Below are 16,807 nucleotides of genomic sequence, written 5' to 3' on the forward strand. Positions count from 1 at the left end.
GACAATGAGAAGCTTACCACAAACTCTCTTGCGGTATACTGAAGGTTCTTTTGTGCATTTTCGGAACTTGAGCTCGATGAGTATTGCGTTGAGTTTGTTGTTCCATGCACGCGGTGCCTGTCTCAAGCCATAAAGTGCCTTGTGTAACTTGTAAACCTTGTTCTCGGATCCCTTAACTTCGAACCCTTCTGGTTGAGATACGTAGACGGTTTCCTTTAACTCCCCGTGCAAGAAGGCCGTTTTTACATCAAGATGGTGTATAATCCATCGATTCAATGCTGCTAAGTTGATGAGAAGTCGGATTGTCTCAATCCTTGCCACCGGTGCAAAGACTTCATCGAAGTCTACTCCATGTTGCTGAACATAACCCTTCGCTACCAGTCTTGCTTTGTGCTTCTTAATGCTTCCATCTGAATTTCGTTTCAACTTAAATACCCACTTCAAGCCAATTGCTTTTGCCCCTTGAGGAAGCTCCACTAATGTCCAGGTTTCGTTCTCAACGATCGAACATATCTCGTCCTCGCACGCAAGAGTCCATTCCCTCGAACCCTTTGCTTCCCTGAAACTACTTGGTTCATTGTTTAGGACCATGAGTAGAGTATCTCCTTCCTCTTCTGCAAGAAACAACATGTAATCATCAAGATATTTTGGTTTGTTGCTTTGCCTCTCCGATCTCCTTAGCATAATTTCTGCTCCTTCTTCAACTTCTTGGCTTTCAGTCGCATCTTGTGGTGTGTCTGTGACATGATCAGTAGGTTCGACGACATTAATATCTTCATCCTCCACGTTTGTAGCTTCCATAACATCTCCATGTATCCCATGGTTGCCGTAGGTTCCAAGAGAGATTCTTAGAGCTCCAGTATCATCTTGTGACATTTGCTCTTGGCTCCAGTTCCACCCTTTTGTTTCATCAAAGACTACGTCCCTGCTCACTACTATCTTCTGAGCTTGTGGATCGAACATTCGATAAGCTTTTGATCCTGGTTCTGTCCCTAAGTGAACAAGCATCTGCGATCGATCATCGAGTTTCCTTAGGTGTGGTTTCACCGTTCTGGCATAACCTATGCATCCAAAGATTCGTATGTGAGAGATATTAGGCTTGGACCCTCGAAACATCTCGTACGGTGTCTTCTCCTTAAGCACCCTTGTCGCGACTCGATTAAGCAAATATGTCGTGTGCCTAATTGCCTCTCCCCACAGATAGTTTGGAACCTTCATGTGTTTGAGCATGCTCCTCGTCATCTCCATCATAGTCCTGTTGCGTCTTTCGACCACGCCGTTTTGTTGTGGCGTGTATGGCGCTGTAAGGTGTCGTTTGATTCCAGCATCCTCGCAGTATGTATTGAACTCGTGGGAAACAAATTCTCCTCCTCTATCACTTCTGAATGTTTGTATCTTCTGTCCCGAGTCTTGCTCTACCAGTGCTCGAAACTTCTTGAATTTCTCAAAAGCTTCGCTTTTCTCTTTCAACAATATCGTCCACATATAACGAGAATGATCATCGATGAGCACAAAAACATACTTGTTTCCAGGACGTGTAGTTGGTGATATTGGTCCACATAGATCACCATGGATAAGTTCAAGAACCTTCTCTGCCCTATAAGAAGTCGCTTGAGGGAAGGTATTCCTTGTTTGTTTGCCAAGCAAGCAAGAACCGCATATCCCTTTATCGAAACTGAGATGAGGTAATCCGACTACAAGTTCCTTCTGCACCATGGATTTGATTGTATCCATGTTTATGTGTCCTAATCTGGCGTGCCATCTGCTTGATTCGCTGGTTGTTGTAGATAGTAAGCATATGTTGTCTTTTACTCCCATTCGAACCTTGTACAAACGATTCCTCTGTCTTGTTGCAGAGACAAGTAGTTTACCGTCCTGATCGTGCATTGTCAAGGTTTCCCCTCTTAATCTTATATCGCACCCAGCTTCAGTAGCCTGTCCAAGGCTAATAATATTACTTCTAAGCTCAGGGATATAGTATACGTCACACATTACCCTCGTCTCTCCGTTGCGATCAATGAACTCAATCGAACCTTTTCCTCTGATATCAATCCTAGAGTCATCTCCAAACTTAACTTTTCCTGTTATAGACTCATTGATCCTTTTAAAATATCTCCTGTCACCAGTCATGTGGTTACTGGCTCCATTGTCTAAGTACCACATGTCATCCTCTCCTGTATTGAGCTCGTATTTGTTTAGCATTACCTTTTCTTCGTTTAGGTAAACGACTTCGTTTAACATGAGTTCATCTGCATCTTGTGTAGAGTCTTTATCATGCTCTTGCGCCTCCTGAAGCTTGAGAAGACGATCCGGACATGTAGAGGCATAGTGTCCCATCTTGTCGCATCTGAAACACGTTATTCTCGACGTGTCTCTACCTCCGTTATTGCGACCACCTCGGCCTCTTCCCCTGTAGGAACGTCCCCTTCCTCGATACCCTCTGTAATCATCTTGATAGTCACGGTTTGACTGTTGCTCTGTATTGGAATACATTAACTTGCTCTGTTCTTCTTGATTATCATCTTCATCTTGGACACGTTCTTCGTAAGCTTTAAGTCGACCCACAATATCTTCAAAAGCCGTGTTCTTGAGGTCCAAGACTTGTTCGAGAGATGCCACTATGTGAATATACTTTTTGCGAGGAAGACTTTTCAGAAATTTCTTGACAAGTTTAGATTCTTCAATCTCTTCTCCTAGGGCAGAGGATTTTGAAGAAATTTCAGAAAGCTTGTCGGCAAAGTCATCTATCTTCTCTGTCTCCTTCATCTTTAATTTATCAAATTCTGTCATTAGGGTTTGTAGTCTGGCTTCTCTCACTCTTTCGGCACCAACGTATCGAGCTTTGATAGCATCCCAAACCTTTTTCGCCGTGTCTAACTCCCCAACCTGTAGTACTAAGGCCTCGGGTATCGCCTGAAACAACAGAGCAGTTGCCATGTCGTTTTTATCATCGTTTTTGTCGTCGTCCTCTGTTGCTGTCTCAACAATGCTCCATACCTTATGAACTCGCAGGATGTTTTTCATTCGAATAGCCCAGACGGTATAGTTCGTCGAGGTCAGCATTGGACACTTGATTGAGGATTGCTCTCCCTCCTTCGGTTTTGCTGACGTTATGATTGTAAGATCTCCCATTCTCAGCTTTCCTTATGTCGATCAAACAGATGTTGATTTCGTAAGGCTCTGATACCAAATATAGAATCTAGAGATTGAATAAGTATAACTCGCTTATTATTAACCTGAGAAAATCACTCAAAACTCAAGTCCTCAAACTCTAAATCCTCACAAGCTATGTCACAACTTGACATCTTCTTATATAGGACTTATAATATCCTAATCCTATTAGGTAACATAATTAGATAACTCCTAAACACTTTATGTTTCCTATTTTCCATATCTCGGTAGGATTAGGTCTCAGACTTCCTTCTCAAGCTTTCTTATCCTTCAAGCTTATTTCAACATAAAATAAAACCAAGCTCTTTTACCAAAAAATAAAATAAAACCAAGCTCTTCAAATTAAAAAAAAAATTCTTAACAACAAATTTAACTAAAAAAAGTGGACCAACCCCTAGTAACATATATATATATATCATATATTTGTCAAATATATTTAGTTTGAAATTATAAATCTAAATTTCAGAAAAGACGATCATAAATAACACCCTTAATATAATAAAAATTATACTGTAGAAGGGAAATGTTAGTTAAAACAAATGGGTAAATATACAAAAAGTGTTTGGAGGAGGGAAATTATTTTCTTGTGATATAAAATTCTGTGATATTGGAGGAGGGAAATTAGAGCGATGGACCAATGAATAGGGTGGCAGAAAACGCAGAAATATAGGTATGGATCGGAAACGAGTGGATATAAATCTAGCCCGCGCGTGACGGGTGGGGCTTCAAGTCATTTGTGCAAACGTGTTAACCCTTAGTTTTTCCTGATCACTGTGACAAAAAAAACGATATTCCCCTCGACACCAGATGTGGACAAGACTGGAAATAGCAAAAGGTTGGCAAACACTGTGCTCTTTTTTTATTATTTTGTTTTACTAAAATATACGATGCCAACAAATAAATGATAATACAGTGTTGTCTTGTAAAAATGTGACGTTTAATAATTAGAGTTTGTCTTTTATTTAACGAAGCTCTAAACATTATGTCCAAAATGAAATATGTTTTCAGACTATTACGTTTCTGAAAAAAATATATAGATAGATTTTTAAAGTGATGGATATATTTTTGAAATTGGTGAAAGTAAATTGAAATTGGTAGAAGTAATTTGAAATTGTATTTAAAAAGAATTAAATTGAAACTGTATTTTTTTTAAAGTAAATTGAAATTGTTTTCTTGTATCAATTTAAACACATTTTCGTTTCATTTTGTTTTTTCAGCTAGCTTTATATTTGAAGGAGTTGTATTTATTGGTCGAATTAAACAATAGAAGGAATGCATAAGAAGAGAAAGTTGAAAGCTAGACCCTCCCAAAAGAAGAAGAAGAATGTTTTGTTTGATTCCAAGAAGATAATTGTCGTGCTTGCAACTTTTTGTCTGAACATCGCTGAAATGGGAACGTATAAGAGCATGAGCATTGGTGAACCCCACTTTGGGGTTCACCAAATTTTTTTAATATTTTTTTGTGGGCCCATAAACAGTTATGAACCCGAATTTGTTGTTTTCTGCCTTAGTGAATCCGAAAAAGAGTTCATAGGAATAAAATAATAATATTTTTTATTTTTTTTTAAATTTAAAATTATTCAGAATACATGAATAAAATATTAAAATATATTATAAAATTTATGAAAACACTTTATTCAACCTATGTTTTAGTTTTGGAGTTTAAGTTTTGGTTTTGAGATATGTTTTAATATTTTGGTTTGTGTTTTCAGATAAAGAAAAGCTATGTTAGAGTTTTGGAGTTTATGTTGTTTCTTAACTTAAATTCAATTCATAGAAACATTTTGTTCGATGATCAGTCTACGCATTCAACAAAGGAATTAAGTTCGAGAATGTTTAACTTAGGATAAAAGTTCACATAGAAAAACCATTCAAGTTTTACAAACCGAAATACATAAGTTGATAAGTTGCTAATGAAACAAAAGGAAACAAGTTAAGATGATAGAGAGGAAAGACCGCAAAAGAGCCATCTAATTTCGTGAGGTAGAAGCAATGCTACCTGTAGAAGAAGAGAACACAAGTTAAAACAGAAGCAAAGTAGTAACATTGAAGATATAGACAACAAAAACAAGTCAAATGAGAAGACTTACCATCGATTCTGCTGAAGTGCTTGATCAGTAGTTCAGTACACTCCTTTCTTTCCGGACATACACACAGTAATGGAGTTGTCGTCCCGTCTCCAACCACGTTGAACACAAACAAATCTCCGTTGGTGCATCTGTTATCACGACAGAACTTTCTCCACCCTCTGCTGATGTAATATGCGCCGTCTGATTCGCTAAATCCGAAGCGCGCAGTCCATGACTTTCCCTCCTTGTTGACAAGTTTGACCTCTTTGCATTGTTGGTTCAAAGCACCACACCTCATAGCTTCCACAGGAAGAAACTACAAACACATACATAACATCAGCCAAGAAGCAGTACTAGAATCACACAATAAATAACTAAATTTTACTCACCATTTTGTCGTCCTTTTGATTTGTAGGAGTAACCTCAGCCAAGAAGCAGTAGTCGTATGAGAAAGTAGGAGCATCATCCGCGTCGGACCACAGAATCTCACAACAGCTAGGACCAAAAGGAGTCACATGAAAGACCATGTCTCCTTCGTGTTTGAAGATGACAATGTCACCGATTCGAAGATCATGTGCTTCGGTGAACTCTTTCCAACCTTTGGTGAGTGTCCTGCCTTCTCGGATCACCTCCCAAATTTGATCCGAAGCGTCCGATCTTAGCTTCCATGGTTTATTGATCTCAGCCCCTTGTATGTGTTTTGAGTAGAAGTCAAGTGGTATTGCCACGCCACTGTGAAAACCAGGAAGAAGAGGCTTGAAGAAATGAGGTTCTCGGGGAGTTTCCATCTGCAACAATCGAGTTCCAATTACATGTAAGAAACAAAGAAGATGAGAAAGACATGTTCCAATCGTATGGCCAAGGTAACAACGACTCTATTCCGACTAGAAATCTAACCAAGAACCAACGAGTTTACGCTTTGGTCATTACTACGAGCCACTACTTAGTTACTAACTGAAGTGAATATAACCTCTAAACCCCTCTATCGATTTGAAATTTCACAGAAACTAACCCTAATGAAACGAGCATGCCGATTTACATCAATTAATCGAAAACCCTCTATCGATTTTGAAACCCTCAAACAAAAAATCCCCAAATCGATTTAAAAACGAAACACAAAAAGATGGAGAGGAGGTGGAGAATTCTACCGTTCAACTCAATACTCACCTAAGAGGTGGAGAAGAGAAACCAGAGTGGATTTGCTGGAGAATACCGCCGGAGATGGAGGTCGCACAGAGAATCGCCTCAGAGAGAAAAAAACCCTAGCTTTTACGGAGATGAGAGAAATGAATCAAGACGCCGAGACCCTTCTTTCTCTCTCGCCAACGCGGAAAGGAGAAGCCACTGAGAGGAGGACACGTGGCGTGAACCCGCCCCTTACGAGTTCAACCGTAAGGCCCGGTTCGGCGAAACAAACCCTTTTTTTATGTGTTTTTAATCAATTGGGCCTATGAACTCGAGCCCGTGAACCCCGCATGATACCTCAATGCGCATGGTCTAAGTATAACTCTTTTTTGATAAAAAAAAAGTATCTCTTTCTTCGCCCTATTTAAATATACTCGTTATCTGTGGATCATCTATCATTTTTTATCGAGAACTCAAATTATGGAACACTGATTTAACTTTTTTCAGAAAAAAAATTATTAACCAAATGAGCTATATATTGGCGTTGCTTTGGTTATGTAGACGTTGTGTCATGTGTGAATATGTTGTTATAGTCACGTATTGCATTGAGTTAACGATAATGAACAGGATCACATGCATGGATGTAAACCAAGAAAACTACTATATATAGAGAAGTTCAACTTATTACTATTGCCTGTGGATTTGTCATAAACCAACCTAACTCAAAATCATTAATTTCCAGTGGGCATGCATGATGCATAACCTTGTCTTCTTTCCATTTATGGACCCATCCTTATAATCATAATTAATAGACATTACTTTATAAGGATAACGATTGATCTATCTCAAACGGGTCAATGTCATCATCTTGTTTTATATATACATCTAGACTCTGTCTCTCACCATGTGAATATCTGAATGAAATAAAGCTTTTGTTTGTTAACTATCAGAAAACATGTAACAGAAATGATGGTGTGGTTTCTATGCACAATTTCTTAACAATTTATAACAAGTCGTACCATTCTAAGATTTATTTTTAAATATTCGAACTGATTCAAATCTACTACTTACCCGAAACTAAAAATATTTTTATAGATATTTAAATATGTGATCTGATACGATTGGGTATTTGTCATGGACTGTCGGTTTACACATCGCATGAAGCTCCAAGCATGCTGGTGGCCAAGAAAAAACCTCTTGTGAGTGTTTGTGATGGGAAAATATACGTAGTAGGAAGAAGCACATATCGCGATTTCTCAAACTTTTTCGAATCTTTCGATCCTGAAACCAAGATGTGGGAGCATGTGCCAAGCCCTAGCGCAGAGATATACGGAACATATACAGACGAATTTTGTGCCTTCAAAGGGAATCTTTATCTCTTGTTTAGGGGCAACGTTTGTTTTGGTTTACAATCCCAAAGAAAATAAATGGGATGTGTTAGTAGCAGTAGGATTCGATAGGCTTTTGCCGTGTGATCATAATTCTTGCATGATAGATAACTTATTATATTGGTATATTGGTGGATCGCTTAGAAATTGAATGGTACGATTATGTGGGAAGATCTTGGAGATCTTTGAAGGGTATTATGGAAAAATTATCTACATTACCAAAGCCTAAATATGGTTCTCTAAGATTGGACAATTGTGGCGGAAAGATTGTACTTTTATGGGAGCAAAATGTGCTTCTATTTGTTGTTCTACCAAGGAGAAGAGGATATTGTGTGCTGAAATTGCGCTTGAAAAACGTAATATACAAGAGATTTGTGGGAAGGTTAAGTGGTGTGACGTTGTCTTACGGTCCCTGTCATGTAGCCTAGAACAACTTTTTGTTGTTACTATTTGACGAGTCCACACAGTAGCAGCCCTGGACGGAAGCATTAGAAGCATCAGCTTCCCGCCGTTAATAATACTAGTGGTTTTCTGGCGCTACGCGCCGGTTTATATAATAAAAATTATTATTTAGGTATATTATATGATAACTAAATATTTGACTGCTAATATATAATTGAATTGAATTTTATAAATTTAATATAAATATTGATGTGACATTAACATAATATTTACCAAAAATATCATAAACTTTTTTGTTCTATTGATTTTCAATTTTGAATTTTTTGAAAAAAAGATAACTAAAATTTGAATATCTTTCTGTGCTTTACATGGTTTAGTAGTTTTCTTTAATATTTGTTTTTATGCTTTTATTGTTATATGTTTTTTTGGTTTTAAAGTTTTTATGTGGCCCTTTAACATTTATTTAATTTTGGGTGCACCTTATGTTCTCCTTCAAACGTAAACGTATACTTGTAGGCTTTCAATTTTTTTTGTTTTGCACTCTTTTATCAGATTATTTTTCTAAAAAGGTTGCCTAGAACGCTCAAAGAGATTTTATAAAACAACACCAACCCAAATTTTCCAAAACAATAACAGAAACATTGCCATCATTGCAAATTTGCAGACAATAAGGACATCCATTTAGAAGATGTACTCAACGTTCTAGTAAATAAAACCATGTTGTGTCATGTTTGATATCCCTTCATTGAATTCAAGCAATGCCGTTATGTTTTATAAAGGAAGTTGTCCCATTGCATATATGAAACATGGATAGTACCAAAATCCTTGATAAAATTGTCCTCCCAAAGATATAGTGTTTTTGCAGGAAGCCAACAACTCGTCCATCTCACTAACGCATAAAATTTATGGGAATAAGTAAATCTGGCAGAAAAATTAATGAATTAAATTTTAACATCAAAAGTCACTAACAAAAGTTCCAATATTTTCCAAAAACACCAATCCCACTATATAATAGGAACTAAATTTAGAGCTTATTAGGGGTGCCACCTAGGCAAAATATTCCCATCCAATCGTTTTGCCACGTCACACAGGCAACCCAGTTCAATAAATCGAAAATTCATCCCAGCCCTTTAACCGGTTACGTCCGCGAAACTCATGTCTGTGTCGCTTTGCAAATGGGCCAGATTTTAAAACAAATTCCCAGCCCATCCCATAACCCGTTCTCGCCATTTATTAAACGAAGGCTTAAAGTAAATGCAGCCCAGCCCGTTAACGGCTTATTTTACGAAATTGATGTATCCGTCCCTTTGCAGTTGGGCCAAAGCTATTTAAAAATATGCCAGCCCATCCCATAACCCGTTCGATCTGTTTGATTAAAACGACGGCTTAAGCTTTCTGATACTCCGTAACCCTAAACGCTGTCTCTCCCATTTCTCTTTCACGCATGGCGATTCTCTTCCTCTCCCACTAATCTCCCCGCAAAACGCCTCCGATGAAAGGGGTTGAACTTCAATGCTCTCCCTTAAAGCCTCCATTCAAGATCCCCACAGACCTTCTACATCCCCCCTCCGTCTTATATCTACCTTCCTATTTATACCCTTATCTCTCTTACCTCAGCTCATCCTTTACAATCTCCTACCTCAGATCGAAAGCTGTATACCCTAATCATGTCGAAAGAGATCGCTATCCGCACCGGCGAATCTTCCCCTCCTCTCCTCTTCCGACAAGTTTCTCCCGGACCCAGCGATTCCACCCTGCAGTTTCGGCTTCTCCATTTCTGGAATGCTCGCAAGAACGTCAAAGGAGGACCAGAGATCCTTCTTGGGGTCGAGATGCTGATGATCGATGGGGAGGTAAATTTTTTTTTTTTTATTTAGATCCGCGTCAAATAGTTTGATTGATTTTTAAAATAAAAACTTGATTGATTCGTTTAACACATGCTTGGAAAAAAAAAACTTGCTCTATTTTCTGGGAATTTTTTTATTGAGTCGTTTGATGTTACCGTATGTGGGAAAACAAAAACTTGGTTGTTAAATTAAAAAAGTGGATTGATTCGGAAGAAACTTGATTGAATAAAATTTAAAACTTGATCTCTTTTCGGGAAAACCTTGATTGATTCGTTTTATGTTTGCGTATGTTGGTTAATAAAAAGTGGAATGATTAAAATAACAAGTTTATTGCAAAGTAAAAATCTTGATTGCACAAATAAAAACTTGAATTTTTTTCCCGTATCAAGTTTATAAGTGGGATTTAATACTGTTGCTATATCACTCTGAAAAACACTTGATTTAGCTTATCTTTGATTGGCTTTCCTCTTTCATTATTCACCTGAGATCTGTTTATAGAAAACTTGATTGGTTGGTGCTGGTGTTAAGCGTTTTTAAAAAAAATAGATCAGTGGTGTTGGGATGAAATGATATAGGCGTATTCTACTGTATAAAAACTTAATAGATTGGTTTGATGTTAAAGTATATATAGGCGTCTGTTTATTGAAAATTAGATTGGTTGGTTCAGGTTTTAAGCGTATTTTTGAATTAAAGAAATGATCAGTGGCTGACCCAATAATGTTTCTCTGTTATGTAGGGTACTGTGGCTCAGGGGTTCATCGGTCTGAACCGTCGCAACCAATACGAGAAAGAGCTCAAGCGTGGGATGATCTACACACTGACCAACTACTATGCATCGAACAGCAAGGTGATGTACCATGTTGCTGACCAGAGGCTGGTAATTTGCATCTCACACAACTCTGAGCTGAGGAAGATGGAGGAAGACAATGAAGCCATTTTGACAGAGCGCTTCAGACTCCACGCCTTTGCAGATTTTGAAGCCAACTGTGATCTCAGAGGAGATCTTCACGGTAAGATTTAGTTGTTTTCTTACCAAGTTTAGACCAGTACAGATTCCCAGTTGATTGTTTGTAACCGTCTGAGTAACAATGAGTGTAACTTTGTTGTAGATGTTGTCGGCCACCTTAAGCTGGTTGATGGGCATCCTCTTCATCAGCGGCCGGTTTTGTGCAGCAAGGATGACTCAGCTTCTCGGAAAGTGACGGTTCATTTGCAACTTAAAGAGTAAGCTACTATAATTCAGCCACTTTTTAAAATTTATGATCCTTACTGAAACATCTTTTTTTTTTTATTTACGTTGCAGTGGTCCAGTGATTAACGTGTACCTATGGGACGAGGCTGCGGAGAATTTCCGCGTCAAATTTGACGCAAGTGCAGAAACTCCAACGGTTCTGTTGGTTACAACTGTCAATCCGAAGAGACTCGGTGGTAACATTTCACACTCCATATTAGACTTCGTTATTAGTCAAATTCAATTAGACTGCTCTATCACTAACTGCTTCTGCATTGCCAGGGAAATTATGCCTAAGCTCAATGTCTTCATCAAGAGTGTTTTTTGATGAAGAGGTTGACCCCACCAAGGAATACTTGGCCTGGTTAGTATTTTACATAACCCTACAACTAATCACTCGCACTCAGTTACACTCGGGTATTGTTCAGATATATTTTATTTGAAAAACTTTTAAGAACCTTGATGAGCGCCTGTTGTTAATTTTTTTGGCAAGGTTGACCACAAACCCTGGTGCAACTTCTTCAGTCAATCCTGTTGAGGTGGTTAAAGCTGAAACACTCACAATAAGTGAGATTGCTGCCTTCATCAAGCGTGAGCCTGCTAAGGTAATCCCCATTTGGTTCTTAAAATCAAACATTTTCTGAATTAAGTTGCTGATAACCTTTGGTATGTGATTTCAGGTTGCCTACTTTGACTGCATTGCCACAATTGATGATGTCAAGCATGGCACTGAGTGGTATTACATTGCTTGCAAAGATTGCCAGACGAAGCTAAACCGCGGGCCGACGACACTGCTCTGTCCAAAATGCGGCAATGAAAATGCAACTGCAGTAGCCAAGTAAGATTCTCCATTCTAACATGTTTCATCCTACAATGTATTAATCACTTGCCTTTGAAACAGCTACCGGGTGGAGATGTCTGTCTACGATAATGAGGAGCAGTGCACGTTCATCATTCTCGGAGATGCTGGGAAAGAGCTCACTGGCAGAAAAGCAACAGAGCTGATCGACACCTATGCTGCGGTAATAGTTTTGATGAACTTGACACTTATTTTCATAAAAAATTCCTACCAATTTGATAAATGATTCTGTTATAATAGGAAAATGGGGGAGATGGGGCTGAGCTTGAGGTTCCACTGCCACAGTGTTTTATCGATGCAATAGGACAGACTAAGAAATTCAGGATCAAGGTGTCGCCCTACAATTTCACATCCACACGCCTATCCTTGACTGCAACCAAAATTGTCTCACCAGCAGTTTTGCCCCCAAAGAACCCTCCACTCAACACAGCAGCAGGAACTGAAGTGGAAATCTCAGATGTAGCTACAAGCAGTGGTGGTGGTACTTCAGCCATTGACGATGAGAAGAATGCAAAGCGTACCAAGCGTAGTGGCTAGATCGGATGAAGTAAAGTCACTCCATGAATGGCTGGTACAGACTGCCCAGTCATCATGCTACTCTAATAACAGTCTTTTTATTTCTCTTTTCTCAGTTTTGAATTTTCTTCTCGCTAAGACAGTTTGTTATTGGAAAAACCATATGGTTTGGTTTTCTTATTAAAGTTGTTTGGTTTTCATTATTATCTTGGTTATGCAACTGTAGTTTTTAATGTCTACATGTTCATTATTAGACTAAAACAGTTCAAAAAAACAAAAAAACATGCTGTCAAATAGGGCTACGTACTTTATAAATGACATTATATTAAAACATTGCATGCATCGAATATTTACGTCTAGCGAGAAGATCAGTTAAGATTCTCACATATTTGCAACCATAAATGACGACACAATAATATTCTTCTACCATAAAGAAAATTTCCAAAACTCATGCTATAATTGAAAAAAATATCTTTACCATTAATCCAAATAACTAAAGATATGGAAACAAAACCATAACGTTTTGAACAGATATTCTGCTTCAAACTTTAACCTCAATACCTCTCTACCATATCAAACACCCACTGCCTCCACCAAGGTTCTTCTTCTGTCTTCCCAACTACGTCTTCGAATCCTGAAGACGAACACACCTACCGACCCATCAGGTAAGAAATCGTTTCCCATCACCCGGCTATACCCTTTGTTGCAGAAGCAAATTAGCTTCACATGGTTGCAGCAATATCATCCCTCTTACCCAGTCCCGATTAACTAACTTTATTTATCCCAGTTTGGGTCATCATATCTTACTTATTTCTCTTTTCCGTGTATTTGATTGTTTAAGAAACGGCTGTCCATAAACACCAAGGTAAAACCAACATCCAAAGATCCTCCGCTTCTAGGAGGTATTTTGAATTTCCAAATTATTGTTTGAACCGAAAACATTATTAGTATTATTTTATTATATTAGTTTAATACGGGACTCCAAAACTCAAATTAAACAAAACTAAAAGTTCAAAAATCTAGTTATTTACATCTTTTAAATTTGATTTGTCATATTATTTTAGAATCAGAAACATTCTTACTTACTAAACTAAAATAAACTGATATTTTTTAATGAAAATTCACATGAGTGAATTATTTTACATCTTATTAAATGTTATTTGTTTATAAATATAATTTTAAAACATACAGAAAAAGGAAAATAGTTTTTTAGTATCAGGTTCTATATGGATAACAATTATTTAATATATTTATGTATTATTAAATTAATTTAATACACGAATCAAAACTCTTATGCAACTAATATTAAAGTTCATAATTATAATTATTTGCAAATGTAGATTGACCTTTTATTTAGATCAACTACAAAGCTATTATTTACCAAAAAAATATGAGGAGTAAAAAATAACTATCCAATAACCCCACATATAAGAAAAACCCTATACTCCCCATTTATATACGTTACCTTTACTATTATAATTTTTTAATCAGAAACATTCTTCTTCTCGAATGTTAATTAAAAGTTAAAACTTACTTAATATTTTAAAACAAAAAACTAAACTGATATTAAATTATTTGACATCTTATTATATTTGATTTGTTATAATCATAACTTAATTTAATAATAATATTTTTTTTCCAATATCAGAGTCATCAAGTTCAAACACGATAAAGCGTAAACGTGGACGGCCGCTAGGAGTCCGAAATAAAGTGAAAGGTATACCCTAAATTCAATCACTCAATCCATCAATGTTCTGTATTATTTACTTATTAAAAAACCAAACATAATAGAGACATGTCTCGACTATTTGGTCCAATTTTTCTAATATCATTTATTTATTCTTATTCTTTCCGAACAGCTCCAGCTGCGGGAAGTATGACCCAACATTTTGCCCCCCAATACTTTGACTGTGAGTTATCCATCTATATCACACAAAAAACACATTATGTATTAATATTTTTATGATGATTTTGTGATTTTGCTAAGTTGACACAAATATTTAACTAACAATGCTTTTATGGGTTAACATTTTACCCCCCTATAGGTGGCTGCGACATTTGCGCGTTATACGGTACAAACATTCAAAATGATAACATTTTTCTCTATGTTAAATATACCATCTGCTTATTAACACATAATTTAAATATTAATACATGCAGTGGCACAAACAAATGCCCGTGCCATGCGAAGGGCAATATTACTATCAAAACGTACATCAAGAAGGATAGAAGGTAACCATCAAATAATACAACTACAACTTCACAATAAAATAAATAAATTATGTGGAGTAACCAACAACAAGTTTTTTCAATAGGACCCAGCGCAGCTACGCCCGCACGAAATCATCGAATCGGCAGAGCTAAAGGAAAAGGTACATATTTTCCTACTTTAGATACATTATATGTTTACCTATTAAACCTCCAGTAGAACTAAAGTAAATTAAATTGTACAATTCTAATATATAGAATATTTTCACCTTTTGTTCACTAAAATTAACCCCACAACGAATGTCATCAACAGTCATGGAGTCTCCTATGTCTCTCATGTCTCTTACATACTTTGTCTAATACCATGAATATTTATAAAAAAAAAATCACAAAAATTATCTTACCCAATTATTTTAAGATAACATGTTCTCAGATTTGAATTTTAAATATTTTTCCTCCCAAAATTAGAAATTTTCCATACTTCATAATGTATAACCCATTTTACCGAATACATAATATACGATTATATCTCAAATTTCTTAAAACTGATTTGTTCACTCTTTAATATATAGACTTCAACATTTTGGCTGTAACATAGCTTACGTTTTTATATATAGATCAATCATCTTCAATTTATGGGGCCCGTATAGTTTGGGTCTAAACATTATCATAGACCCATATGTAAATATAAATGAAATCCTGAATCGAATTTTTATAAGATATCAAATAGATACGCCTTCGAGTTAGAAGTTCCTAAGTTATAACAAACAAACAAAAAAACTATCTATTTGATCTCTGAATGTCGCCATGCTCTAAATGCACAGAAATACTACATACTAATTTCTAATCACATAGAATCAAGCTAGATTATCAGTTTTTAATATTCACATTCAGATGATTATCCATATTACATGCTGCGTGTTTTAGCTGAAAATTTTACATCAAAAAAGTTATTGCATTATTACAGAAAACAATGGAAAGTGGCTAATTCGGAAAATTACAAAGAACAAATTGCGACATGGGCAAACATGATCAAAGTACACACATATACATAAAGAAAGAAAGAAAAAGATTACAAGAAAAAAAAAATGAACAATATTCTGAAGATTAAAATATATTTGGAAAAAAAGAGAGAGGAAAATGCCAAAATCAAATTTACGAGAGCAAATATAAGAACAAAACTGAAAAGGACAAAAAAATGCCTCAGGTTTCAGTGCAAAACACAGATATAGCAACGAGAGGGCCCATCCACATAATTGAGCGACTTACCATTATTAAAATATTTTACATATACTTAAGGAAATAAATACAAATCTCATCGAGTTCTTTTATAATAATTATTAAACTTGAATTTGATATGCCGGTTACTTATTCTCACTATTATATACATAAATATTATTTAAATATTTATTAATTAATATTTTAAATATTTATCTTTTTAAAATATTTTTATAAATAAAATAATTAAATAGTTTACATGCTCCAAAACACATTGATTTATATATATACAAAAGTTTTACTGTGGAATTAATAGTTTTTGTATTTATATATTTTTATAAAAATAAGTTTTCAATATTTGTTCAAACCTTTTATTAAAAAAATTGTTCAAAGTAAATTTCAAAATTAAAATATTTATATATTTAATATGGTATATATTTTTTAAGATAACATGTTCTCAAATTCTAATTTTAAATATTTTTCCCCCAGAAATTTAAAATTACCAATTTTTTTAAAAAACATTCCCCCAAATTTTTAACACCTAATTTGATAATAATTTAACAAATTATTGTAAAAATTAATTGCACACCTATTAATATTTATCAATTAATTTACATAATTTTAAACTTCGATCCCAAATACAAACCTCTTAATTCTTACCAATAAGTTTCAAATTAGGTAACCCCATAAATAAAATCGTTACCTAATTTTCTAATGAAACATTTTTCCTGTAATTTAAATATGAAGATAGGTATAAAAACAATTTTATTCAG

The 16,807-nt window shown here is 35.8% G+C and overlaps 2 protein-coding genes across 2 annotated transcripts; one reads left to right on the forward strand and one right to left on the reverse strand.

The window, feature by feature from the left end:
• Positions 1–5,141: 5,141 nt before the first annotated feature.
• On the reverse strand, positions 5,142–6,028 carry LOC103842440 (B3 domain-containing protein REM9-like). The gene is made up of 3 exons (XM_033276475.1): positions 5,630–6,028; positions 5,262–5,556; positions 5,142–5,170 (listed from the first exon to the last, which is right to left on the reverse strand). Exons 1-3 carry the CDS (start codon positions 6,026–6,028, stop codon positions 5,142–5,144), a joined length of 723 nt encoding a protein of 240 aa, XP_033132366.1.
• A 750-nt stretch (positions 6,029–6,778) lies between these two features.
• LOC103842451 lies at positions 6,779–12,811 on the forward strand. The gene is made up of 9 exons (XM_009119075.3): positions 6,779–10,008; positions 10,739–11,012; positions 11,112–11,226; positions 11,306–11,430; positions 11,516–11,597; positions 11,727–11,838; positions 11,914–12,071; positions 12,135–12,255; positions 12,333–12,811. Exons 1-9 carry the CDS (start codon positions 9,823–9,825, stop codon positions 12,627–12,629), a joined length of 1,470 nt encoding a protein of 489 aa, XP_009117323.1. The 5' UTR covers positions 6,779–9,822; the 3' UTR covers positions 12,630–12,811.
• Positions 12,812–16,807: the final 3,996 nt, after the last annotated feature.

The sequence above is a fragment of the Brassica rapa genome, chromosome A01 (genome assembly GCF_000309985.2).
Source record: "Brassica rapa cultivar Chiifu-401-42 chromosome A01, CAAS_Brap_v3.01, whole genome shotgun sequence".
Taxonomy (NCBI): Eukaryota; Viridiplantae; Streptophyta; class Magnoliopsida; order Brassicales; family Brassicaceae; genus Brassica; species Brassica rapa.